At 50.8% G+C, this 26,833-nt stretch overlaps 1 protein-coding gene across 11 annotated transcripts; it reads left to right on the top strand.

The window, feature by feature from the left end:
* Positions 1-999: 999 nt before the first annotated feature.
* On the top strand, positions 1,000-26,833 carry IL12RB1 (interleukin 12 receptor subunit beta 1). 11 transcript variants are annotated; one of them, XM_077978440.1, is made up of 18 exons: positions 1,000-1,137; positions 1,275-1,429; positions 3,491-3,550; positions 5,025-5,151; positions 5,910-6,079; positions 8,976-9,115; positions 10,301-10,331; positions 10,758-10,877; positions 12,532-12,614; positions 13,764-14,001; positions 15,693-15,860; positions 16,880-17,017; positions 19,481-19,636; positions 21,804-21,938; positions 23,505-23,601; positions 24,623-24,698; positions 25,752-25,943; positions 26,222-26,825. In XM_077978440.1, the coding sequence occupies exons 2-18, from the start codon at positions 1,366-1,368 to the stop codon at positions 26,225-26,227; spliced, it is 2,001 nt and encodes a 666-aa protein (XP_077834566.1). In that variant the 5' UTR covers positions 1,000-1,137; positions 1,275-1,365; the 3' UTR covers positions 26,228-26,825. The 11 variants fall into 11 exon arrangements, with proteins under 11 accessions (XP_077834566.1, XP_077834572.1, XP_077834570.1 ...); XM_077978446.1 differs by lacking the exon at positions 1,000-1,137 and having other exon boundaries at positions 1,178-1,429; positions 5,037-5,151; positions 25,752-25,836; positions 26,222-26,833; XM_077978444.1 differs by lacking the exon at positions 1,000-1,137 and having other exon boundaries at positions 1,178-1,429; positions 5,037-5,151; positions 25,752-25,930; positions 26,222-26,833.

Below are 26,833 nucleotides of genomic sequence, written 5' to 3'. Positions count from 1 at the left end.
GCTCTAGATCCCCTGACCTCGTGATCCACCCACCTCGGCCTCCTCTGCCTTCTGGAATTACAGGCGTGAGCCACTGCGTCTGGCCTTTTTATTTTTTATAGAGGTGGGGTCTTGCCATGTTGTTCTGGCTAGTCCCAAACTCCTGGGTTCAAATGATACTCCCACCTCAACCTCTTGAAGTGCTGGGATTAGAGGGGTGAGTCCAGGTGCACAAAACTGGAGCTTGGCATATGGGGAAGTGGGCATTTTGGGGGGCCAGTAGCCAGCATGCTGCAAGCTCTTTGTAACAATTTGTTGGAAGGATGAACTCAGGCCATCCAAGAACATTGCCCTCCTTCAGCTCTTGAGTCTCAGACTCAGAAGTTGGCGAGCCACTCGGTGCAGTGGCTCACGCCTGTGATCCCAGCGCTTTGGGAGGCCAAGACGGATGGATCATTTGAACCCAGGAGTTTGAGACCAGCCTGGGCAACATGGCAAAACCCCCTCTCTAAAAAAAAAAAAAAAAAAAAAAAAAAAAGCAAAAATTAGCTGGGCATGGTGGTGCATGCCTGTAGTCCCAGTTCCTGGGGAGGCTGAGGTAGGAGGATGGCCTGAGCCTGGGGAGGTTGATGTTGCAGTGAGCCGTGATTGGGCCACTGCATTCCAGCCTGGGTCACAGATCAAGACTCTATCTCAAAAGAAGGAAAAAAAGAATTTGGCAGCCGGGCACGGTAGCTCACGCCTGTCATCCCAGCACTTTGGGAGGCTGAGGCAGGAGGATCACTTGGGGTCAGGAGTTAGAGACCAGCCTGGCCAGCATGGTGAAACCCCATCTCTACCAAAAATACAAAAATTAACCGGGTGTTGTGCCAGTTGCCTGTAATTCCAGCTACTCGGGAGGCTGAGGCAGGAGAATCGCTTGAACCTGGGAAGTGGAAGTTGCAGTGAGTGGAGATCATGCCACCACACTCCAGCCTGGGTGACAGAGCAGGGCTGCATCTCAAAAAAAAAAAAAAAAAAAAAAAATCGGCTAGAGAGGGCCAGGGACCTGGTCAAGTGCATAGAACTACAGGTGGCCCATGGGGCTGGCATCTGGGTGTTCAGTTCAGGTCTGGGGCCAGCAGGGCAGAACCCCTAGAACCCTGACTTGCTCCAAAGGTGAGTCTGTGGCCACCACCATCACCACCACCACGAAGCTGACTTCCTGGGTTTCTCTTTCGCTTTGACTTGCACTAGGGATGGGCTGTGACACTCACTTTTTTTTTTTTTTTTTTTGGTCTTTTTCCTTTGTTCAGCTTCAATGTGTTCCGGAGTGGGGACGGGGTGGCTGAACCTCGCAGGTGGCAGAGAGGCTCCCCTGGGGCTGTGGGGCTCTGCGTGGATCCAATGGGGCCGCTGGTGACCTGGGTGGTCCCCCTCCTCCTCCTCTTCCTGCGATCCAGGCAGGGTGGTGAGTCCCCCGACCCTGGCATGGCAGCTCGTCTTGCCGGGGGGAGACACGTGTATGTGTGGAGAGCTGTGGGCCTGCTGTGTGGGTTGGTTTCATCTCTCTGTGCCTCAGTCTTTCCTGCTGTCAAATGGGAGATGGGCAGTCATGGCTTCTGGGATCGAACTTAGACATCTTTCCTCCGATCTTGATTTTTCTCTTCTGTGAAATGCACTAAATCTTTTCCACCACCTCCCTGAGTTCAGTGAGAAAAAAAACTAAGGAAGGAATGAATGAAAAGCAAGTATGTATCTAATAGGTATACATGGTATAGTATCTTATGTATGTAGTTTACAATAGATAGACATACATAATATAATGTATACAGTTGTCTCCGTATTTATGGGGCAATGGTTCCAGGACCCTCTGCAGATACCAAAATCCAAGGATGCTTAAGTTCCTGATATAAAATGGTGAAGTATTTGCATATAACCTATGCACATCCTTCCATATACCCTTTTTATTTATTTATTGAGATAGGGTCTCACTCTGTTGCCCAGGCTGGAGTGCAGTGACCTGATCATAGCTCACTGCATCCTTGACCACCTGGGCTCAAGTGATCCTCCTGCCTTAGCTCCTTGAGCAGCTGGAACTGCAGGCGCACACTACCGTGCCAGGTTAATTTTTTTGGCGCGTACTTTTTACAGAGACAGGGTCCCAGTGGCTGAAGGAGGTCGCTGCCTCCTGGAGAAATGTTATAAATTATTGCCCCAACTGCTAGTGGGCCAAGTGTGCTTGCCTGGGCCAGCCCTGGCAGGCCTCTCCTTGCCATGCACCCTCTACTGTCTCTCCCCATGCTGGCTTCAGACACTGGTGCCACCCCAGGCACACCCCCACTTCTCTCTGCCCTCCAGACTGTTGGTCTTACTGTTCTTTCCTGCTGGGGGGACCTCCTGAGAGTATCTCCCAAATATGCATCTCAACCTCTGAGGACTAAAGGATGGTGGATGAATGGATAGACAGGTGGATGGGTGGGTAAATGATGGATGGATGAATTAATAAATACATGGATGGTTGGATGAATGGATGGATGGACGGATGGATGGATGGATGGATGGATGTGTGGCTGGATGGATATATCAGTAGGTAGATAAATGGATGGATGGGTGGGTGTATGGATGAATGAATACATGGATGTATGGATGGATAGATTGGTGAGTAGATGGATAGATGGACGGTTGGGTGAATGGATACTGGACGAATGAATGCATGGATGCATGGGTGAATACACGGATGGATGGGTGAATGGGTGGATGGTGGGGTGGATGGATGGTGGGGTGGATGGATGAATGGATGGATGAATACATGGATGGATGGATGAATGGATGGATAAATGGGTGGATGGTGGGGTGGATGGATGGATTAATACATGGATGGATGGATGGATGGATGGATGGATGGATGGGTGGATGGATGGTGGGGTGGATGAATGAATGGATTAATACGTGGATGGATGGATGGATGGTGGGGTGGATGGATGGATGAATGGGTAGATAGGTAGATGGATGAATGAATACATGGATTGACCGATAGATGGATGGGTAGATGGGTGGATGGATGGATGAATACATGGAGGGATGAATACATGGGTAGATGGGTGGATGGGTGGATGGTGGGGTGGATGGATGGATGGGTAGATGGGTGGATGGATTAATGAATACATGGATGATTGGATAGATGGATGGGTAGATGGGTGAATGGATGGATGAGTACATGGATGTATGGATGGGTAGGTGGGTGGGTGGGTGGGTGGATGGATGGATGGATGGATGGATGGATGCATGAATTCATGGGTGGATGGATGGGTAGATGGTGGATAGACGAATAAATACATGGATGGATGGGTAGATGGGTGGATGAATACATGGGCAGATGGATGGATGAGTGGTGGTAGGTGGGTGCATAGATGGGAAGGTGGGTGGGAGGGAGAGCTGATGATCACTTGGGTGTAGACCCCAAGGCCGAGCCCTTCTCCCCACACAGTGCAAGGCCAGGGATGTCATTATGTCTTCATTGCCTTTGCAGCTGCCTGCAGAACCAGTGAGTGCTGTTTTCAGGACCCACCATATTCGGATGCAGACCCAGGTTCGGAGCAGTTCCTCATTGTTGGCTGAGGATTATGTAGGGCTCTACCTGACCCCATCCACAGCAGCCCTTCCCATGGCCTCTGCCACCTGGCCAAAGACCCAGCCCCGCCTGTGGTCTTGGGAGCCCCCACCCCACTACCTGCTGGCCCATTCTCAACAGGTTCAAGGTGCCCTGGAGCAGCCAGCTGCCTCTCTGAACCTCATCACTTCCCTAGCACGGTCTCAGGGCTGGTGTCTATGTCCGTTCAGATTGGTCGGTACATGGGAGAAAGTACCTTTTAAGCATTTTGAAGCCCCCCCCCAATAAATTATTGGAACATTTATTTTATTTTATTATTTTATTTTTTTATTTGTTTGTTTTTTCTTTTTGAGACGGAGTCTCGCTCTGTCGCCCAGGCTGGAGTGCAATGGCATGATCTGGATCCACTGCAAGCTCTGCCTCCGGGGTTCACGCCATTCTCCTGCCTCAGCCTCCTGAGTAGCTGGGACTACAGACGCCCACCACCACACCCGGCTAATTTTTTTGTATTGTTTTTAGTAGAGACGGGGTTTCACCATGTTAGCCAGGATGGTCTCGATCTCCTGACCTCATGATCCACCCGCCTCAGCCTCCCAAAGTGCTGGGTGCTCACAGGCATGAGCCACCTCTCCTGGCCTATTTATTTTTGAGACAGAGTCTTGTTTTGCTGCCCAGGTTGGAGTGCAGTGGCCTGATTTCAGCTCACTGCAACCTCCACCTCCCAGGTTCAAGCCATTCTCCGGCCTCAGCCTCCCAAGTAGCTGGGAATACAGGTGCCTGCCACCACAACCAGCTAATTTTTGTATTTTTAGTAGAGACGAGGTTTCACCATGTTGCCCAGGCTGGTCTCGAACTCCTGACCTCAGGTGATCCACCCGCCCCAGTCTCCTAAAGTGCTGGGATTCCAGACATGAGCCATCACGCCCAGACATACTGTTGGAACATTTATGCTCATAATGCACCCTGCAAAGGGTCTGACACTGAGCAGACACACCGTCCATTCTCTTGTTTGATAACGATTTACTGAGCACCTTCTATGTGCGCACATGGATCTAGACATAGGGGGCTGTGAGCTCAATTGACTTCCCAAGACCACAGCCTAGTGGAAGAGATAGACAACAGGCAAACACATGTCTATACTGCATGTGATGATGTGTTTTGAAGAACCAGAGGAGGGAAGCTGGGGCCCAGGGCACCCCCCCAAAAAAAAAACAACACCAGAAGGAGGGTGAGGAATAGAGAGGGAGGTGGCAGGACCTCTTTGAGGCCTCTTTGAGGACGAGTTCGAAGGCTGAGGATTCCGAATAGGTTGAGGCGAGAGATGGCGGGAGATGAGGTAGGAAGGACGCAGGGAGGGTTTAGGCTGAGGTGACACTGAAAGATGTAAGCATCACAAAGATTTGTCCTGGGCACAAAGACCCCTCCAGACTCTGGTCTGTTCCCAAGCCTACAGGATCTCTTCCAGGCTCAGCCTCGGGCCCTAGGGACCTGAGCTGCTATCGGATATCCAGCGCTGGTTACGAGTGCTCCTGGCAGTATGAGGGTCCCACAGCTGGGGTCAGCCACTTCCTGCGGTGCTGGTGAGGACCCCTCTACCATTCCTAAACCCTCACCCACCATCCCACTCTTGCTCCAACCCCCTCTGGTGCCCCTACTCTCGGATGCGTGATCTTGGCTGGGTCAACACTCCTTCCTGGGCTTCTGTTTCTCATCTAAGAAGAGAGGGTTGGAGGATTGTGGTGGGGGGTGGTCAGTGATGGTAGGCATCCCAGGGTGGGTGGCCATGAGGGTCTCTTTAGTCCTTTTTTCTTCACCCTTTCACTTATCCATCCATCCATCTATCCATCTATCCATCCATCCATCCATCCATCCATCCTTCCATCCATCCATCCATCCATCCATCCATCCATCCATCCCTCCTTCCATCCATCCATCCATCTACTTACTTGTTTCTTTTTTCTTTTTTTGAGACGGAGTCTTGCTCTGTTGCCCAGGCTGGAGTGCAGTGGCATGATCTCAGCTCATGGCAACCTCTGCCTCCCGAGTTACAGTGATTCTCCTGCCTCAGCCTCCTGGGTAGCTGGGACTGTAGGCACACGCCACCGTGCCTGCTAATTTTTATATTTTTGTATTTTTTAGTAGAGACAGGGTCTCACCATGTTGGCCAGGCTGGTCTTGAACTCCTGCACTCCAGCCTGGGCGACAGAACGAGACTCCATCTCCAAACAAACAAACAAACAAACACCCATAAAATGATGCCGGGATTTGATGCACAAAGTCGGCTGTGGGGTCCACCAGGACCCCAGACTCGGCACTGACACGCTCCTTCCTGCTGCAGCCTTAGCTCTGGGCGCTGTTGCTACTTCGCCACAGGCTCAGCCACCAGGCTGCAGTTCTCCGACCAGGCCGGGGTGTCTGTGCTGCACACCGTCACGCTCTGGGTGGAATCCTGGGCCAGGAACCGGACAGAGAAATCTCCTGAGGTGACCCTGCAGCTCTACAAGTCAGGTTAGCACCTTGTTCTCCCCGCTGTCCCTTTTATACCCAGAGGCCATCAGGCTGCAAGGCTGGAGCTGGAGGGGAATTCCTGGCCCCTGGCAAGGGACTTGATACTACTAGCCATTGTCACTTCATGTAGTGTCACACAAACACTATTGTGACAAAGCAGTCTTTCATGGTCCTCTTACCAATCCCCTATTCCTGGGCACTAAGGCTGCTTCTGGTTTCTCTCTGCTGTCCATAATGCTACCAGGAGCTGCTTGGGTTCTGAATATCTGTTCTCATGACTCAACACCATGTATTTGTCCGGGCGCGGTGGCTCTCGCCTGTAATCCCAGCACTTTGGGAGGCTGAGGTGGGCGGATCACGAGGTAGAGGGATAGACACCATCCTGGCCAACATGGTTAAACTCCATCTCTACTAACAATACAAAAATTAGCCAGGTGCAGGCCACGCACGCCTGTAGTCCCAGCTACTGGGGAGGCTGAGGCAGGAGAATCATTTGAACCCAGGAGGCAGAGGTTGCAGTGAGCTGATATTGAGCCACTGGACGCCAGCCTGGCGACAGAGCGGGACTCCATCTAAAAAACAATAGCAACACACACAAAAAAGGCAAAACATTTGCCTGGTGTGGTGGCAGGTGCCTGCAATCCCAGCTACCCAGGAGGCTGAGGCAGGAGAACGGCTTGAATCTGGGAGGCAGAGGTTGCAGTGAGCCGAGATCACACCACTGTACTCTAGCCTGGGTGACAGAGCAAGACGCTGTCTCAAAAAAAAATAAATAAATAAATAAAAGAATGAAGGAAATCATGTCATTTGCCACAACATGGACAAAGCTGGAGGACATTATGCTGCGTGAAGTTAGCCAGGCACAGAAACAAAAATATTGCATGATCTCACTTACATGTATAATCTTTAAAAAAAAAAAAGGTCAAATATCTAGACACCAAAAGTAGAACCGTGGTTACCGGGGATGGGGAGAAGGAGGAAATGGGGGAGATGTAGGTCAAAGGAATAAAATTGGCTGTTACGCAGCATAAATAAGTCTAGAGTTCCAATGTACAGTAGAGAACTATAATTAAAAATAGCATATTGTATATTGAAAATTTGCTACAATAACAGATTTTAGGGCTAGGTGCAGTGGTTCACGCCTGTAATCCTAGCACTTCAGGAGGCCAAGGTGGGAGGATCACCTGAAGTCAGGAGTTCGAGACCAGCCTGACCAACATGGTGAAACTCCGTCTCTACTAAAAATACAAAAATTGGCCGGGTGTGGTGGTGGGCACCTGTAATTCCAGCTACTTGGGAGGCTAAGGCAGGAGAATCGCTTGAACCTGGGGGATGAAGGTTACAGTGAACCAAGATCACGCCACTGTACTCCAGCCTGGGTGACAGAGTGAGACTCTGTCTCAAAAAAAAAAAAAAAAAAAAAAATTAGGTGCTCTCATCACACACCAAAAAAGTAATTATGGAAGGTGATGGATATGTATATATATATATATTTAAGAGATGGGGTCTTGCTATGCTGGCCAGGGTGGTCTTAAACTCCTGGGCTCAAATGATCCTCCTGCCTTGGCCTCCCAAAGTGTTTGGAGTATAGGCGTGGGCCCCTGTGCCTGGCCATGGATATGTTACATTGCTTACTGTAGTAATCATTTCACTATGGATAGGTACATCAAACCATCATACCTCTTAAATTTATACAATGATATAATAAAGAATCAGGCAGAGTATGGCCACAGTGCAGCAAGACTAATTTATGCTAATTTATGTCTCTCCTTAGGTCAGGTTCCTTGAAACGGATCTAAAAACTAAGTACAATTTCCCTGAGAGTTCTTAAAAAAAAAAAAAAAAAAAAAAAAAGAATTGGCTGGGCACAGTGGCTCATGCCTGTAATCCCAGCACTTTGGGAGGCCGAGGCGGGCAGATCACCCTCAAAAGCAGGCACTTTTGTGAATTGCTTGTCAGAATCAATTATCCTCTGCCAAGCAATTCACAAAAGTACCTGTCTCTTCACAGCCTTGCCAGCAATGGGTGTTAATATTTTAAAGATATATTCACTAGCAGGATCCTGTGTATCAATCTTTATGAAAAATTATTTATTTATTTTTAAATTTTAATTTAATTTTATTTTATTTATTTATTTTTTTGAGACAGAGTCTTGCTCTGTCACCCAGGCTGGAGGGCAGTGGTGCGATCTCGTCTAACTACAACCTCCGCCTCCCGGGTTCACGCCATTCTCCTGCCTCAGTCTCTCAAGTAGCTGGGATTACAGGCGCCCGCCACCTCGCCCGGCTAGTTTTTTGTATTTTTTTTAGTAGAGACGGGGTTTCACCGTGTTCGCCAGGATGGTCTTGATCTCCTGACCTCGTGATCCGCCCGTCTCGGCCTCCCAAAGTGCTGGGATTACAGGCTTGAGCCACCGCGCCCGGCCCTATTTGTTGATTTTTTAGAGACAAGGTCTCCCTCTGTCTCCTAGACTGGAGTGCAGTGGTGCGATCAGGGCTCACTTCAGTCTCAACCTCCTAGGCTCGAGTGATCCTCCCATCTCACTCTCCTAAGTAGCTGGAACCACAGTCATGAACTACCATGCCCGGCTAATTTTTATGTAGAGATGGGGGTCTCCCTATGTTGCCCAGGTTGGTCTCGAACTCCTGGACTCAAGTGATCTTCCTGCCTTGGCCTCCCAAAATGCTGGAATTACAGGGTGAGCCACCATATGTGGCTTGTGTATAAATCTTGACTCTTTGAATCATAGTATACCAGGCTTAGCTGGGACCTGCAAGGTGTTCGCTAATTCATATTTAGGGATTCAGTTGCTTACCCTGGACCGGGTAGATTTTCAGGGCCCATTAACTGACATACGTGTGGGCTGCCCCTCGCCAATCCTTGCCTCTGCTTCCAGTTAAATATAAGCCTCCTCTGGGAGACATCAAGGTGTCCAAGTTGGCTGGGCAGCTGCGTATGGAGTGGGAGACCCCGGATAACCAGGTTGGTGCTGAGGTGCAGTTCCGGCACCGGACGCCCAGCAGCTCATGGAAGTTGGTGAGTTTATTTCCCAAGTCCAGGGTGGACACGGGCCTCTCCAGGGCACCTTCACCCTCAAATCAGTCTCACCATCACTGCGTCTGTCCCCGCTCCCAACCAACCCCCACTCTAGCCCCTCAGGTGGTTTCTTCTTTTTCTTTTTTTTTGAGACGGAGCCTTGCTCTGTCGCTAAGGCTGGAGTGCAGTGGCACTCAGCTCACTGCAACCTCCACCTCCCAGATTCAAGCGATTGTCCTGCGTCAGCCTCCCGAGTAGCTGGGATTACAGGCATGCACCTGCCACCACGCGCAGCTAATTTTTGTATTTTTAGTAGAGACGGGATTTCGCCATGTGGGCCAGGCTGGTTTCAAACTCCTGACCTCAGGTCATCTGCCCACCTTGGCCTTCCAAAGTGCTGGGATTACAGGCAAGAGCCACTGTGCCTGGCTCCCACTAAAATGTTTTAAAATAATTTTTTTCTTTTGGAATAATCTTCAATTTTCAGAAATGTTACTTTATAAACTAGTGCAGAGAACGCCCGTATACCCCTTACCCAAACTCCTCTAAATGTTAATATCTTATATAAACTCCAGGCATTATTTGAATGTCACCAATTTTTCCAGGAATGTCTTTTTTCTGTTCCCAGATTCAATCCAGGATCCCACATTGTGTTTAGTAAAAATAATTATTAATTTTTAAAATTTAGTTATAATAATTTTTTACTGCTTTATATGTTTCTAAAGAAGGTTTGAACCTAGAGAAAGTTCTCTAGTAATTAACTATAGAAATAATCCCTGAAGGTATAGTCTTTAATTTAAAAAAATTTAGCCAGGTGTGGTGGCTCACACCTGTAATCCCAGCACTTTGGGAGGCCGAGTTGGGGTGGGATTGCTTGAGGCTAGGAGTTTGAGACCAGCCTGGGCAACATGGCGAAACCCTGTCTCTACCAAAAATGCAAAAATTAGCCAGGTGTGATGGTGCGTGCCTGTAGTCCCAACTACTCAGGAGGCTGAGGCAGGAGGATCACGGAACCCTGGGAGGTTGAGGCTTCAGTGAGCCATAATTACACCACTGCACTCCAGTCTAGATGACAGAGTGAGACCCTGTCTCAGATAAATAAGTAAATAAATAAATAATTGTAAAACAGCAAATATTTTTCAGCATTAAAATGCAAAACAATATATGAATACATTCTTATTCTAGGGCGACTGCGGACCTCAGGATGATGATACTGGTGAGAATAATAATAGTAATGACAACAACAGCTGCAACAAGTTGGCATTAATTGAGCTCCTACTGTATGCCAGGTCCAATGCTGAATTTTTTGTATGCCTCTTACCCTGCCTCATAGTTCAGTATTGGATTATTTCCATATTCCAAGTGGGGAAACAAATCAAGACTTGCAGGGGGTGAGAAGCCTTTGGCCAAGGTCATGACCCAAGGGATGGCCATGGCCAGGACTTGAACTGAGGGCAGGGATGTATGTGGGTGATCCTGGAGGCCCTAAGAGGACAGGGCCTGGCCTGCTTCTGCTGAGCCCCCAGGACCCAGCACATGGTTCTGTACACAGTTGGAGCTCGATAAGTGCATGATGGCTAAGTGACTGGTGCCAAGTCCTGGACAATTCTTACAGCCTGATGTTTGACCTGCTTCTCCCCAGAGTCCTGCCTCTGTCCCCTGGAGATGAATGTGGCCCAGGAATTCCAGCTCCGACGACGGCGGCTGGGGAGCCAGGGGAGTTCCTGGAGCAAGTGGAGCAGCCCTGTGTGTGTTCCCCCTGGTAAGATCACTCTGGGCACAGGAACAGGGGCAAGTGTTAGAAATAAGGCAGCAGCTGGAGGTGGTGGTGCACCCTGTAGTTCGAGCTACTCAGAAGTCTGAGGCGGGAGGATCACTTGAGGCCAGTGATCTGAGACCAGCCTGGGCAACATAGTGAGACCCTATCTCTAAAAAATAAAATAAAATGGGGCCACGCGTGGTGGCTGATGCCTGTAATCCCAGCTACTTGGGAGGCTGAGGCAGGAGAATCGCTTGAACCCGGGAGGTGGAGGTTGCATTGATCGGAGATCGCGCCACTGCACTCCAGCCTGAGCAACAGGGCCAGACTCTGTCTCAAAAAGTAAAATAATAATAATAATAATAATAATAATAATAATAAAATAAGATGGAAAAAGAAATAAGGCAGCAGGTATTGGAAACGAGGTGGTAAGTGTTAGAAATAAGGCAGAGGGAGAAAGGGGTGTTCAAACCCTGACAATGTGGCATCTGGTCTTGCTGCACTCACTTTAGGGTTTTTTGTTTTGTTTTAAGACAGTGTCTTGCTCTGTCACCCAGGCTGGAGTGCAGTGGTGCGATCTTGGTTCACTGCAACCTCCGCCTCCCGGGTTCAAGTGATTCTCCTGCCTTAGCCTCCCAGGTAGGACTACAGGTGACCGCACCCTCACCCAGTTGATTTTTTTTATTTTTAGTAGAGATGGGGTTTAACCATGCTGGCCCGGCTGGTCTCGAACTCCTGGCCTCAAGTGATCGTCCCGCCTTGGTCTCACAAAGTGCTGGAATTCCAGGCATGAGCCACTGCACTCCACCCACTACAGAGCTTTATCAAGTGAAAATCATCGGGCTGAACCTCACAGTGTCTCAAGGACAATGTCACCTGCAGGTGGCAGGGTGTACTAAATGGCTGCTGCCCTGACCCTGGGCAACAGGGAAATGAGTGAGAGGGTTTCAAATCATGCAGAAAGGCCTGGTGCTGTGGTTTATGCCTGTAATCCTAGCACTGTGGGAGGTCGAGGCCTGAGGATTGTTTGAGGCCAGGAGTTTGAGACAAGCCTGGGAATCAAAACGAGACCCTGTCTCTAGTCTATAAAATAACAGCAACAACAAAACCATGCGGAGAAATATATTTGCATTCAAAGAGAAACTTAGAGGCCAGGCGAGGTGGCTCATGCCTATAATTCCAGCAGCTTGGGAGGCCGAGGCAAGCAGATCACAAGGTCAGGAGTTCGAGAACAGCCTGACCAACATGGTGAAACCCCGTCTCTACTAAAAATAAAAAATTAGCCAGGCGTGGTGGTGCACGCCTGTAGTCCCAGTTACTCGGAATGCTGAGGCAGGAGAATCGCTTGAAACCGGGAGGCAGAGGTTGCAGTGAGCCAAGATTGCACCACTGCACTCCAGCCTGGGCGGTAGAAAACAAACGAACAAACAAACAAACAAACAAAAAACCTTAGACAACATGAAATTACAGGTGGCAGTTATCCCTGGGGATGCGAACGGTGTTAATTTTTCTTCCTCCAGTTTTTTCTCTTTCCTGCAATTTGGGGCAGCAAGGGATTCTCACTTTGTGAATGTGGAGAATCCATCATTTACAAAGAAAACATCCATCAGTCTTTCTCTCCTTCCAATTCGTCTGGTTGGTTTGGTTCTGATTGCAGAAAATCCCCCACAGCCTCAGGTGAGATTCTCAGTGGAGCAGCTGGGCCGGGATGGGAGGAGGCGGCTGACCCTGAAAGAGCAGGTAACGGGGCTATCACAGGGCTGTGGGGTGGCCTGGGATGGGGAGCAGGAGGCAAAAGGCTGGAGGCTGATGAGCAAGTGGGAGAAGTAGAGGTGGCAGTGAGTGGGCAGATTGTGGGTTTAACTCCGAAGGTCATAGGGAGCCATGGAGTGTGTGTGAGCAGGGGAGGGACATGACTGGATTCAGATGTTCACAGGCTTTCCCTGGCTCCCGTGTGAGAAACAGAGTGTGTGGGAATTGCACAGAAGCCAGAAGGCCAGGAAGGAGACAATGATGACTGCATTCGCCTGGGTAGCAGGTTATTGCTTTAAGTCCCAAAACAGGCTGGGGGCGGTGGCTCACGCCTGTAATCCCAGCACTTTGGGAGGCCGAGGCGGGCGGATCATGAGGTCAGGAGATCGAGACCATCCTGGCAAACACGGTGAAACCCCGTCTCTACTAAAAATACAAAAAAAAAAAAAAAAATTAGCCGAGCATGGTGGGGGGCGCCTGTAGTCCCAGCTTCTCGGGAGGCTGAGGCATGAGAATGGCGTGAACCCCGGAGGCGGCAGAGCTTGCAGTGAGCTGAGATTGCACCACTGCACTCCAACCTGGGCGACAGAGTGAGACTCTGTCTCAAAAAAAAAAAAAAAGTCCCAAAACAACCCATTAAGTGCAGTCTGATTAGCCCCATTTTACAGAGAGGGAAACTGAGGCACAGAGGGACTATTTCTGTTGAGACAAAACTGGCAAATATTCCACTCATTGACTTTACCATAGTCGTCTTAGCCAGGTCCCTAATGGGCTGTTACTATAAGGCTGTAGCAAAAATTCTTTACTTCCTATGTTCCTCTAACTCAAATTCCTTTCCTAAGGAAAAATGTTCTGCTTGAGGTAACTGGGTTAAAAGATGGAAACATTTTTTTTTCCTGAATGTCAGTGGGTTTTGTCAATTTCTCACTTCCCCCAAGCTAGATGTGTGCGGGCGGTGAATGGCTGTCTCACAGCAGCTTTGCCAGCATTGAGGTTTATTATTTTCTTAATTTTTGATGTGTGTTATCGACTGTGGCCTTTGGCCAAGTCTGTCCTCATAGGCTGTGTCCTGCTGTCTCCCTATGGGATGATGAATGTGATCAGGTCCCCACGAGCTGTCTTTCATACTCCTGACAGCCAACCCAGCTGGAGCTTCCAGAAGGCTGTCAAGGGCCGGCGCCTGGAGCGGAGGTCACCTACCAACTGCAGCTCCACATGCTGTCCTGCCCGTGTAAGGCCAAGGCCACCAGGACCCTGCCCCTGGAGAAAATGCCCTATCTCTCGGGTGCTGCCTACAATGTGGCTGTCATCTCCTCGAACCGATTTGGTCCTGGCCCAAACCAGACGTGGCACATTCCTGCTGACACCCACACAGGTGCCTCCTCTGGGTGGGGAGGGCAGTATAAGGGCCCCTCAGAGCTGAGCACCTACTCTAAGCCTCAGCTAGACCAGGGTGAGAGGAGTGAAGCAGAAAATTTTAAAGCAGTGCCTAATTTAGGGGTATATCAAAAATTCAGTAATCAGCCGAGTGCAGTGGCTCATGCCTGTAATCCCCATGCTTTCGGAGGCCAAGGCAGGCGGATCATTTTTAGCAGAGATGGGGTTTCACCACGTTGGCCAGGCTGGTCTTGAACTCCTGACCTCAGGTGATCTGCCTGCCTTGGCCTCCCAAAGCACTGGGACTACAAGCGTGAGCCACCATGCCAGCCTAATTTTTGTATTAAAAAGTAGAGATGGAGTTTCACCATGTTGCCCAGGCTGGTGATCCACCTGCCTCAGCCTCTCAAAGTGCTGGGATTACAGATGTGAGCCACCGTGACCGACCTACTATTATTATTATTTTTGAGCTAGGTTCTCAGTCTGTTGGCAGACTAGAGTGCAATCATGGCTCACTGCAGCCATGAACTCCCAGACTCAAGTGATCCTTCCGCCTCAGCCTCCAGAGTAGCTGGGACTACAGACGTGCACCACCACACCTGGTTAATTTTTAATTTTTATTTTTTGTAGAGACAGGTCTCCCTATGTTGCCCAGGCTGGTCTCGAACTCCTGGGCTCAAGCGATCCACCCATCTCCACCTCCCAAAGTGCTAGGATTACAGGTGTGAGCTGCCACACCCAGCCTGGTCCCATATCATAGTGAAATGGTGCCTGTAAAATTCTCAGCATTGGCTTGGCACATGCAGTCGGTACTCAATAAACGGCTGTTGCTATCCCCAGAATTGCAAGCAGTATCCGTCTCTGACATTCGTGCAGACACCCTGGCGGGAGGGAGTGGGAGAGATTTGCCCAGGGACTGAGTGGGTGTGTGCTCGTGCTTCTGAGTTTGGCATGAGACCACCAGTGGGGCCAGTCAGGCCGGGGAGCCTGGTCTTGCATCTCACTCTCCGCCCAGGCGAGGCAAGCCGTAGGCGGCCAGGTATCTGCCGCAGCCGGAGACGCCTACAAGGCTGGAGGTGGGTGTAATGGCAGTACAGGAAGCCCTCATGGTGAATATCCTGGCAAGGAGACAGCAGTTAGGCTGGAGAAGGACTCAGCTCATTCAAACACCATCTGCTGACTGGATGCGGCGGATCACGCCTGTATCCCAGCACTTTGGGAGGCCAAGGCAGGTGGATCACTGGAGGTCAGGAGTTTGAGACCAGCCTGGGCAACACGGTGAAACCCCGCCTCCACCAAAAAAAAAAAAAAAAAAAAAAATTAGCCGGGCATGGTGGCACGTGCCTGTAGTCCTAGCTACTCTCGAGGCTGAGGCAGGAGAGTCGTTTGAACCCGGGAGGAGGAGGTTGCAGGGAGCTGAGATCATGCCACTGCACTCCAGCCTGGGCGACAGAGCAAGACTCCGTCTCCAAAGAAAAAAAACAAAAAAAAACAAACGCCATCTGCTACCCTCTTTGTGCGTGACTCCCCAGGCAGCCTCCAGTGCAGGGAAACAGCCAAACACAGACACCCTGGCCTGTAGGGTCAGAGGTATAGACGAAAGGGTGGGAGAGAGGCTGCAGGAGCCAGAGAAGGGGGCTGGGGAGAGGGACGGCAACTGTCTGATGGGTCTCTCCCTTCTCCTTCCAGAACCAGTGGCTCTGAATATCAGCGTCGGAACCAACGGAACCACTATGTATTGGCCAGCCCGGGCTCAGAGCACGACGTACTGCATTGAATGGCAGCCCGTGGGCCAGGAAGGAAGCCTTGCCACCTGCAACCTGACTGCGCCGCAAGACCCGGATCCGGCTGGAATGGGTAATGGCCTGGAATGGCCTGCCTCTGCTCCTCCTCTGTGCCCTCCCTTTTAGCTCCTGGTGGGTTCAAACCTGCAGGGAAGGCACATAGCGGGTGTCTAAGGCCCAGAGAGGTGTTGCTGCTTACTCGAGATCACACAGAGGTAGGGACAGGGTGAGGTTCGGAGCCTCTCACCCATATGGGTCTGGAACCTCCTGCTGGCATCCTGAGCTCAGTTCCAGGCAGATTGCACACCTGCAGGTAATGAATCTCACATCCTAAGGTGTTTGTTAAATATTCAACTGCGCCAGGGAAGGTGGCAGTTCGTGAGATGCTGGTGGCAAATTAATGAGTCTTTAGGGAAAGAGGGGACTGTGAGGCTCAGGTAGCCTCTCACTCTCCTGCTCCCTGCTCTGGGCCTTGCCAGAGCCCCAGAAAGCCTCAACCTCAGCCTGTTCCTTGAGGAATTCACAGCTTGAGGAGACAGAACTGGACACGGAACCCCTGACCCCACTGGCCTGGCAAGGTGGCTAACGCCTGTAATCCCAGCACTTTGGGAGGCTGAGACAGGTGGATCACCTGAGGTCAGGAGTTCGAGACCAGCCTGGCCAACATGGAGAAACCTTGTCTCTACAAAAAATATAAAAATTAGGCAGGCATGGTGGTACACATCTGTAATCCCAGCTGCTCAGGAGGCTGAGGCAGGAGAATACCTTGAACCCGGGAGGTGGAGATTGCAGTGAGTCAAGATCGCGCTATTGCACTCAAGCCTGGTTAACAGAGCAAAACTCCGCCTCAAAAAAAAAAAAAAAAAAAGAAGCCCTGGTTCCATGGAGTAAGGGCTGGGTTAGAGGAGGATGGGGATGGGGTTGGGGGCATTGCACAGAGAGGAGATCCTGGAGGAGGGGATATTGGTGCAAGGGCTTTGAAGCATGAGTAGGAGTTTTCTGGGGGATCCTGGCAGCTGGCACAGCCAATGCAAAGGTGCAGAGGTGGGAACACAATCTACTGAATGGTCTGGTCTTTGCTTATCCTTCCAGCAACCTACAGCTGGAGTCGAGAGTCTGGGGCAATGGGGCAGGAAAAGTGTTACCACATTACTATCTTTGCCTCTGCGCACCCAAAGAAGCTCACCTTGTGGTCTACGGTCCTGTCCACCTACCACTTTGGGGGCAATGGTAAGTGACCCAAACCTGCAGGTTTACATTATTTTTTCTTTTTAAATAATTAAGAAAAAGAATAGAGGCTGGGCGTGGTGACTCACACATGTAATCCCAGCACTTTGGGAGGCCAAGGTGGGTGGATCACCTGAGGTCAGGAGTTTGAAACCAGCCTGGCCAACATGGTGAAACACTGTCTCTACTAAAAATACAAAAATTAGGCCGGGCGCGGTGGCTCAAGCCTGTAATCCCAGCACTTTGGGAGGCCGAGACGGGCGGATCACGAGGTCAGAAGATCGAGACCATCCTGGCTAATATGGTGAAACCCCGTCTCTACTAAAAAATGCAAAAAACTAGCCGGGCGAGGTGGTGGGCGCCTGTAGTCCCAGCTACTCGGGAGGCTGAGGCAGGAGAATGGCGTAAGTCGGGGGGCGGAGCTTGCAGTGAGCTGAGATCCGGCCACTGCACTCCAGCCTGGGCGACAGAGCGAGACTCCGTCTCAAAAAAATAAATAAATAAAAATAAAATAAAATAAATAAATAATAAATAAATAAATAAAAATACAAAAATTAGCCAGGTGTGGTGGTGGGTGCCTGTAATCCCAGCTTCTCGGGAGGCTGAGGTAGGAGAATTGCTTGAACCCATGAGGCAGAGGTTGCAGTGAGCCAAAATCGTGCCACTGTACTCCAGCCTGGGCGACAGAGCAAGAATCTGTCTCAAAATAAATAAATAAAGTAAAATAGAGACGGGGTCTCGCTGTGTTGCCCAAGTTGGTCTCAAACTCCTGGACTAAAGCGATCCTCCCACCTTGGTCTCCTGAAGTGCTGGGATTACAGGTGTGAGCCACTGCACTCAGCCACCTGCAGGTTTATCTCTATGGAGGATTCAGCAGGAACTTTCAGTGTCAGGAGAAGAGAATGAACATTTAGAGGCACCTGCAGCACATTAGGCCAGACATATGGAGGTCAGCTCAGTGGACAGCAAAGACATTCTGAGTGGCATTGTTCATATTTTTCTTTTTTTGGAGACAGAGTCTTGCTCTATTTCCTAGGCTGGAATGCAGTGGCACAATCATAGCTCACTGCAGCCTCGAACTCCTGGGATCAAGTGATCTTCCCACCTCGGCCTCCTGAGTAGCTGGGACTACAGGCATATGCCACCATGGATGGCAAATTTTTTTCTTTCTGTAGAGACAGGTTCTCACTATGTTGCCCAGGCTGGTCTTCTGGTCTTGAACTCCTGGGTTCAAGAGATCCACCAACCTCAGCCTCCCAAAGTGCTGAGATCACAGGTGTGAGCCATTCTGTCTGGCTTAACAGCATCGTCCTTTTTTTTTTTTTTTTTTTTTTTTTTTTTTGAGACAGAGTCTTGCCATGTTGCCCAGGCTGGAGTGCAATGGTGGCACAATCTTGGCTCACTACAACCTCCGCCTCCCGGGTTCAAGCGATTCTCCTGCCTCAGCCTCCCGAGTAGTTGGGATTATAGATGTGCGCTACCATGCCTGGCTAATTTTTTGTATCTTTAGTAGAGACGGGGTTTCAGCCTGTTGGCCAGGCTGGTCTCAAACTCCTAATCTCGTGATCCACCTGCCTTGGCCTCCCAAAGTGCTGGGATTACAGGTGTGAGCCACTGCACCCGGCCAGCATTGTCCATTTTATAGATAGGAAAACTGAGGCCCAGGGAAGGAAAATGACAGTGACTGAGTGGCAGAACCAGAATTAAAACCCAGCCCACCTGACTCTGTGGCCAATGCTACCCCCGTCTCTGGACAGTGGGAGGCTGGGCATTCAGGAAGTGCTCAACCAGCACTCCTTTTTTTTTTTTTTTTTTTTTTTTTTTGAGACAGAGTCTCACTCTCTGACCCAGGCTGGAGTGCAGTGGCACAATCTTGGCTCACTGAAACCTCTGCCTCCTGGGTTCAAGCGATTCTCCTGAATCAGCCTCCCAAGTAGCTGGGATTACAGGCGCCCACCACCACGCCCGGCTAATTTTTGTAGTTTTAGTAGAAACAGGGCTTCACCATGTTGCTCAGGCTGGTCTCAAACTCCTAACCTTAAGTGAGCTGCCCTCCTTGGCCTCCCAAAGTCCTGGGATTACAGGCATAAGTCGCCATGGCGGGCTTTGTTTTTTTTTTTGTTTTGTTTTGTTTTTTAAGACAGGGTCTTGCTCTGTCGCCCAGGCTGGAATGCAGTGGGCGACATCTAGGCTCACTGCAACCTCTGCCTCCTGGGCTCAAGTGATTCTCCTGACTCAGTCTCCTGAGTAGCTGGGATTACAGGTGCCCGCCACCATGCCTGGCTAATTTTAGTATTTTTAGTAGAGAAGGGGTTTGCCATATTGGCCAGGCTGGTCTCGAACTCCTGGCCTCAAATGACTCACCCACCTCGGCCTCCCAAAGTACCGGGATTACAGGCGCGAGTCATTGTGCCAGGCCTCGACCAGCACTCTTGGCGTTTACTATGACAATGGTACTGGTTGCAGCCTCAGCAGCTGGGACACCGCACCACGTCTCGGTGAAGAATCATAGCTTGGACTCAGTGTCCGTGGACTGGGCACCATCCCTGCTGAGCACCTGTCCCGGCGTCCTAAAGGAGTATGTTGTCCGCTGCCGAGATGAAGACAGCAACCAGGTGTCAGGTACGTGAGGCAGTGCAGATGTGGCTCGGGTAAGAAGGGAGGATCCTAGCCTGAGATCTCCTTTGCTGTGTGACCCTGGGCACCTTGCTGTCCCTCTCTAAGCCTTGGTTATCAGACCCTTAAAACAAGAGAATTGGCCGGGCGCGGTAGCTCGTGCTTGTAATCCCAGCACTTTGAGAGGCCAAGGGGGGTCAATCAGCTGAGGTCAGGAGTTGGAGACCAGCCTGACCAACTTGGAGAAACCCCGTCTCTCCTAAAAATATAAAATTAGGCCAGGCGTGGTGGCTCAAGCCTGTAATCCCAGCACTTTGGGAGGCCGAGACGGGCGGATCACGAGGTCAGGAGATCGAGACCATCCTGGCTAACACGGTGAAACCCCGTCTCTAATAAAAAATACAAAAAACTAGCCGGGCGAGGTGGTGGGCGCCTGTAGTCCCAGCTACTCAGGAGGCTGAGGCAGGAGAATGGCGTAAACCTGGGAGACGGAGCTTGCAGTGAGCTGAGATCTGGCCACTGCACTCCGGTCTGGGCGACAGAGCGAGACTCCGCCTCAAAAAAAAAAAAAAAAAAATATATATATATATATAAAATTAGCCGGATATGGTGGTTCATGCCTGTAATCCCAGCTACTTGGGAGGCTGAGGCAGGAGAATCACTTGAACCCGGGAGGCAGAGATTGCAGTGAGCCGAGATTGCACCGCTGCACTCCGGCCTGGGCGACAGAGTGAGAACTCTGTCTCAAAAAAACAAAAACAAAAACAAACAAAAAACAAAAACAAGAGAATTATACTTCAGGGTTTTTTTTTTTTTAATTTAATTTAATTTTTTTTTTATATCTGCCCGTCTTGGCCTCCCAAAGTGCCAGGATTACAGATGTGAGCCACCGTGCCTGGCCTTTTTTTTTTTTTTAATTTTATAGCCAGGGACTCACTCTGTGCCCAGGCTGGAGTGCAGTGGTGCCATCATAGCTCACTGCAGCCTCAACCTCCTGGGCTCAAGCGATCCTCCCACCTCAGCCTCCCTAGTAGCTGGAAACAGAGGTACACACCACCATGCACAGTTAATATTTTATTTTTTGTAGAAACAAAGTCTTGCTATATTGCCCAGGCTGGGGTTTTTTTCTTTTTTTTTCTTTTCGAGAGGGAGTCTGGCTCTGTCACCCAGGCTGGAGTGCAGTGGCACAATCTCAGCTCACTACAACCTCCGCCTCCCGGGTTCAGGCAATTCTCCCGTCTCAGCCTCCCAAGTAGCTGGGATTACAGGCACCTGCCACCATGCCTGGCTAATTTTTGTATTTTTAGCAGAGACGGGGTTTCACCGTGTTGACCAGGCTGATCTCGAGCTCTTGACCTCAGGTGAACCACCCGCCTTGGCCTCCCAAAGTGCTGGGATTACAGGTGTGAGCCACCATGTCCGGCCTCGCCCAGGCTGGTTTCAAACTTCTGACCTCAAACTATCCTCCCACCTTGGCCTCCCAAAGTGCTGGGATTAGTCATGAGCCACTGCACCCAGCTGAACTTGAGGGTCTTGATCACCCCTTGCAGACCCTGGAGAAGGCTGGGTGGGCACCAGCCAAGAGCTTACGGTGTGTTGGGTTCATCCATGGGAGGCTGCCCCTCACATGTAGCAGCAGCTGGACTCTCATCAGGCAGGGATGACTGTCTCCATGCCACAGATGAGGAAACCGAGGCCTGGAGGGGGGATCTGATGAGGGACAGGAAAGCCCACAAAATGGGGTTTAGCTGGGAGGGTTCTTGACTTTCCCCAGGAAAGAGTTCAAGCGCACGTCGGTGGTGTTAGAAACTTTTACTGAAGTGGCCATGTACGGCCGCAGCAGAAGTCCCGCTCCTTGCAGAGCGGGAACACCCCACAGGCAGGGTAGTTACCTCTCATATTTATACCCGCTTTTAATTATATGCAAATGAAAGGTCAGTTTATGCAGAAATATCTAGGATGAGGGTGGTAACTTCCGCGTTGTGGGATCATTGCCATGGACAGGGGTGGTAATTTCTGGGTGTTGCCATGGTAATGGTAAACTGACATGGCACACTTGTGGGCGTGTCTTATGGAAAGCCCAGGACCTGTTTTAGCTAGTCCTCAATTTGGTCCTGTGTCCAAGCCCTGCCTCCAGGGGTCCCAGGACTCAGGGTTGCCTCTCCCACTGCAGAGCATCCTGTGCAGCCCACAGAGACCCAAGTAACCCTCAGTGACCTGCGGGCTGGTGTAGCCTACACAGTGCAGGTGCGAGCAGACACGGCGTGGCTGAGGGGTGCCTGGAGCCAGCCCCAGCGCTTCAGCATCAGTGAGTGGAGGGGGTGGGACCCAGTTATTTGCACTGCGCTTCCCATAATGATCTTAGCAGCCCTGCCCTCACCCTCATTCCCTCCATGGCTCCCTACTGCCCTCAGGAGAAAGCAGCAGCTCAACCTGCTCCCATTGCCTTCTCTTGCAGCTTCCTCTCACACTCCAGGAGCCTTGCCCATGCAGGCCCTTCCCTCCCTCCTGCCTGGAATGTTTGTTTTCCCCACGGTCCAACTCCTATTCATCCTTCAAAACTCAGCTCAAAAGTTCCCTCCTCCAGCAAGCCTTCTCTGCCTCCTTCTGGCCATGCCCTTGTCTACAACTGTCCCTCCTCCCTGGTCTGACACCGTGGGTTGGGGGTAGATGTGTCAAAGTATCTGGGGGCTCTTGGGGAGGAGGGAGGTGCAGGAATCTGTTCATTGAGCAAGAAATAAATCAATGCAAAAATAAGGAGGATGCAGGCGAAGCCTGGTGCGGTGGCTCACGCCTGTAATCCCAGCGCTTTGGGAGGCTGAGGCTGGAGGATTGCTTGAGCCCAGGAGTTCAAGACCAGCCTGGGCAACATGGTGAGACCTCATCTCTACAAAAAAATATTTTAAAAATAGTGGGGTGTGGTGGTACACACCTGTAGTCTCAGCTACTCAGGAGGCTGAGGTGGGAGGATGGCTTGAGCCCAGGAATTCAAGGTTGCAGTGAGCCGTGACCGCACCACTGCACTCTGGCCTGGGCAACGGAGCAAGACCCTGTCTCAAAAGAAAAAAAAAAAAAAAAAGAAGAAGAAGAAGGAGAAAGAAGAAGAAGAGGAAGAGGAAGAGAAGAAGAGGGAGGAGGAGAAGGAGGAGAAGGAAGAGAACAACACAGGCTCTGTTGTCTGGGGTGCATGGTTATAAGAGATTCAGAGATCAAATGATCACTGTACATGCCACGGTGTCCTTTCAGTTCCAAGAGAACCAACTGGAACCCAGAGAACAAAAGAGTCAGGGTTGGGTGGGGCAGGCAGGCCTGGGTCCAGGGGCAGCCACATGTGCCCTATGTGTAGGCTCTTGGAATTACGGAGTCTTTTTTTTGTTTTGAGACAGATTTTCACTCTTGTTGCCCAGGCTGGAGTGCAATGATGCGATCTCGGCTCACTGAAACCTCTGCCTCCTGGGTTCAAGAGATTCTTCTGTCTCAGCCTCCCGAGTAGCTGGGATTACAGGCACCCACCACCACACCCGGCTAATTTTTGTATTTTTAGTAGAGATGGGTTTCACCATATTGGTCAGGCTGGTCTCAAACTCCTGACCTCAGGTGATCTGCCCGCCTTGGCCTCCCAAAGTGCTGGGGTAATAGGCATGAGTCACTGTGCCCGGCCTGGAATTACAGAGTCTTGAACACTTCCTGCATTCCAGGCCTTTATTCCTTGACAGCTACTGGGCAGGTGGGTTCTGTGGTCTCCCAGTGAGAAGCCTGTGGCATGTGCACCAGGGTCAGCAGCAAGTTCATGGAGAAACCGGGCCCTCCCAGCTCCTTCCCTGAGGAAGAGGCAGGAGGTAGCCCTCTGCCAACCCACGCTCTCCCACCCCAGAAGTGCAGGTTTCTGATTGGTTCATCTTCTTCGCCTCCCTGGGGAGCTTCCTGAGCATCCTTCTCGTGGGCGTCCTTGGCTACCTTGGCCTGAACAGGTAATTGACACCTCTTACTGTTACCATAGCAATGGTAATGATGCCAGGCAGGGGAGCCCCAAAGTGGAGCTTAGCCCACTGATTGGGTTCTTGGCTCCGCCTAGGAAAGAATTCAAGGGCAAGCCAGAGGTAGAAGAAAACAGCTTTACTGAAGAAGCAGTTATAGCTCCGTGACTGCCTCTGCAGAGCACGGCTTCCCTGTAGGCGGAGAGTAGCCACTGAGAGCGGTTTTGCAGTCAGATTTATACTTACTTTTAATTGCATACAGATTAAGAGCGCAGTTTATGCAAAATTTCTTTTTCTTTTTTCTTTTATTTTCTTTTGTTGTTGTTGTTGTTTTGAGGTGGAGTCTTACTCTGTCACCCAGGCTAGAGTGCAGTGGCATGATCTTGGCTCACTGCAACCTCCTCTTCCCAGGTTCAAGCCATTCTCATGCCTCAGCCTTCCAAGTAGCTGGGACTACAGGTGCATGCTGTCACACCCAGCTATTTCTTTTGTATTTTTAGTAGATACAGGGTTTCACCATGTTGGCCAGGCTGGTCTTGAACTCCTGACCTCAAGTGATCCTATGCAGAAATTTCTAGGGAAGGGTAGTAAGTTTTGGGTCCTTGGGTCATTCCCATGGAAAGGGGCGGTGACACTGGTGGGCATGTCTGATTGAAAGCTGCTTTCAAGCCGGGAGCAGCGGCTCATGCCTGTAATCCCAGCACTTTGGGGGGCTGAGGCAGGCAGATCAATTTAGGCCACAAATTGGACACCAGTCTGGCCAACATGGCGAAACCTGTCTTTACTAAAGATACAAAAATTAGCCGGGTGTGGTGGCACGTATTTGTAATCTCAGCTACTCGGGAGGCTGAGGCAGGAGAATCAGTTGAACCCAAGAGGCAGAGGTTGCAGTGAGCCGAGATCGCGCCACTGCACTCCAGCCTGGGCAACAGAGTGAGACTCCATCTCCAAAAAAAAAAAAAAAAAAAAAAAAAAAAATGCTCAGCTCCTCTCACCGTCCCCCTTTCCTCTTCAGGGCCACACGGCACCTGTGCCCGCCGCTGCCCACACCCTGTGCCAGCTCCGCCATTCAGTTCCCTGCAGGGAAGGAGGTAAGGACTCCTTTTCTAATCCTAAGTCTTTTTATTGGGTGCACACGCTGGACAAGGGTCACCCATTAGCTCATTTTATTCTCCCCCAATCCATCAAGGTAAGGACTCCAAAACCAGTGCTCCAAACCCCTTCCCATTTTAAAGACAGGCAAGCAGAGGTACATTTCCTGGCACTAGAAACAGAACTCAAAGTGGCTTTATTATAAAGGGCACCTGATGGAAAAATCCTAAGGGAGTGGGCTTCTAGATATGGCTGAATCCAGCGACTGGGGTCTATCTCGGAGCTGCCCATTCAGAGTTCTCCCCCAGGCATGCTGAGCCTTCTCTGATTGGAAGCAGAGTGTCCATTCTCCCCATTACCTAGGGCAACAGTCTCAGGGCCATCACTGATTGGTCCAGCTTGGTTCACAGGCTCTTCCCTGAGCCTATGGCTGGAACCAGAGGGTTAGGGAAGGGTCTGATGGGTGGGCTGGCCAGGGTCACATGACCAGTGCTAGAGCTGAGGTGGGGCCACTGCACTGTCAGCCACACCATCTGTGAAAAGAGGGGAGGGAAATTTCCCAAAGAGAGAAGGAAGTGCTCTTCCTAAGAGGGGCTGAATGGGGGGTCAGTGAGGCAGAGTTCATCCTCAAATTGGTCTCAGGATATATATATATATATATATAGTTCTTTTTTTATGGAGTCTTGCAATGTCACCCAGCCTGGAGTGCAGTGGCACCATCTCGGCTCACTGCAACCTCTGCCTCCTGGGTTCAAATGATTCTCCTGCCTCAGCCTCCCAAGTAGCTGGAATTACAGGCGTGCACAACCAAGCTCAGCTAATTTTGGTATTTTTAGTAGCGATAGGGTTTGGCCATGTTTGCCAGGCTGGTCTCAAACTGCTGACCTCAAGTGATCCACCCGCCTCAACCTCCCAAAGTGCGAGGATGACAGGTGTGAGCCAGTGCGCCCATCCAGGTCTCAGGATTTTAGAGAATTTAGCCAGCAGAGACCCGGTCCGTTCCATCCTGCTGTGGATAGGAAGTAGAACTCTGCCCTACCCTCCCTCTGCAGACTTGGCAGTGGATCAACCCAGTGGACTTCCAGGAAGAGGCATCCCTGCAGGAGGCCCTGGTGGTGGAGATGTCCTGGGACAAAGGCGAGAGGACTGAGCTTCTTGAGAAGGCAGAGCTACCTGAGGGTGCCCCTGAGCTGGCCCTGGATACACAGCTGTCCTTGGAGGATGGAGACAGGTGCAAGGCCAAGGTCCTGAGGCCCAGTGGGCCAGACGGTCAGGGGTGCAACCCTGCCCGGGGGTGAGGGGCTAGATGTCCATCCCTCCTGGAAGATCAGGGCCTGGAGGCTTGAAGGAGAAACGGGAACATCCACTTTGTCTTACAGACAGGAAGAGCGACTATCTCAATCACAACGGCTGGTTATTAAGCACTTATGGCATACCCAGCCCATTCCATCCACTCACATGATTCCCTACCAAATTCCCACAACCACCCCCTGAAAGGAACCATAACTGTTGTATTTTACAGATGTGATCACTGAGGCTCAGAGAGGGTGAGTGACTCGCCTGAGGCTACGCAGCACACACAGGAGTCAAATTTGGACCCAGATAACCCAGAGCTCCTCCAGGCTCTAGTGCACCTGCCTCCTGTCTGCCCGGCACCTGTTGCCACACATCCTGTGGGGGAACCCTAGATGCTGCCATGAAATAGAAGCTGCTGCACCCTGCTGGGCCTGGCATCCGTGGAGCAGGAGCAGACCCTGCCATTGACCTGTTCTGGAGTAGAATAGACTGGGAATGGGGGCAAAGGGGACTCAGATGGATCCCCGGACCCTGGGCTGGGCATCCACCCCCAGGAGCACTGGATGGGGAGTCTGGACTCAAGGGCTCCCTGCAGCATTGTGGGGTCTTGTAGCTCGGAGGATCCAGGCATATGGGGGAAGGGGACTGTAAACATTGTGGAAAAAATGATGGTCCTCCGATCCCATCCCCACCCCCCTATAAAATGGGGGTGATGACAATGACCTTACACAGCTGTTCAAAATCATCGTAAATGAGCCTCCTATTGGGTATTTTTTCCCGTTTGAAGCTTGAATGTCCTCAGAATCTCAAAACACGAGCCTTTGAGTTCATTCATTCA

The sequence above is a fragment of the Macaca mulatta genome, chromosome 19, assembly GCF_049350105.2.
Source record: "Macaca mulatta isolate MMU2019108-1 chromosome 19, T2T-MMU8v2.0, whole genome shotgun sequence".
NCBI lineage: Eukaryota > Metazoa > Chordata > Mammalia > Primates > Cercopithecidae > Macaca > Macaca mulatta.
The sequence above is the reverse complement of the archived record's forward strand: the minus strand, read 5'-3'. Positions and strand labels throughout refer to the sequence as shown.

What these genes read in the sequence shown, in the direction of transcription:
- IL12RB1 (XM_077978440.1), top strand. Translation starts at nt 1,366, where the DNA reads ATGGGGCCGCTGGTGACCTGGGTGGTCCCCCTCCTCCTCCTCTTCCTG. An exon ending in CCTGCGATCCAGGCAGGGTG is followed by an intron (nt 1,430 to 3,490) that starts GTGAGTCCCCCG and finishes TTGCCTTTGCAG; the next exon opens with CTGCCTGCAGAACCAGTGAG. An exon ending in CTACCACTTTGGGGGCAATG is followed by an intron (nt 17,018 to 19,480) that starts GTAAGTGACCCA and finishes TACTGGTTGCAG; the next exon opens with CCTCAGCAGCTGGGACACCG.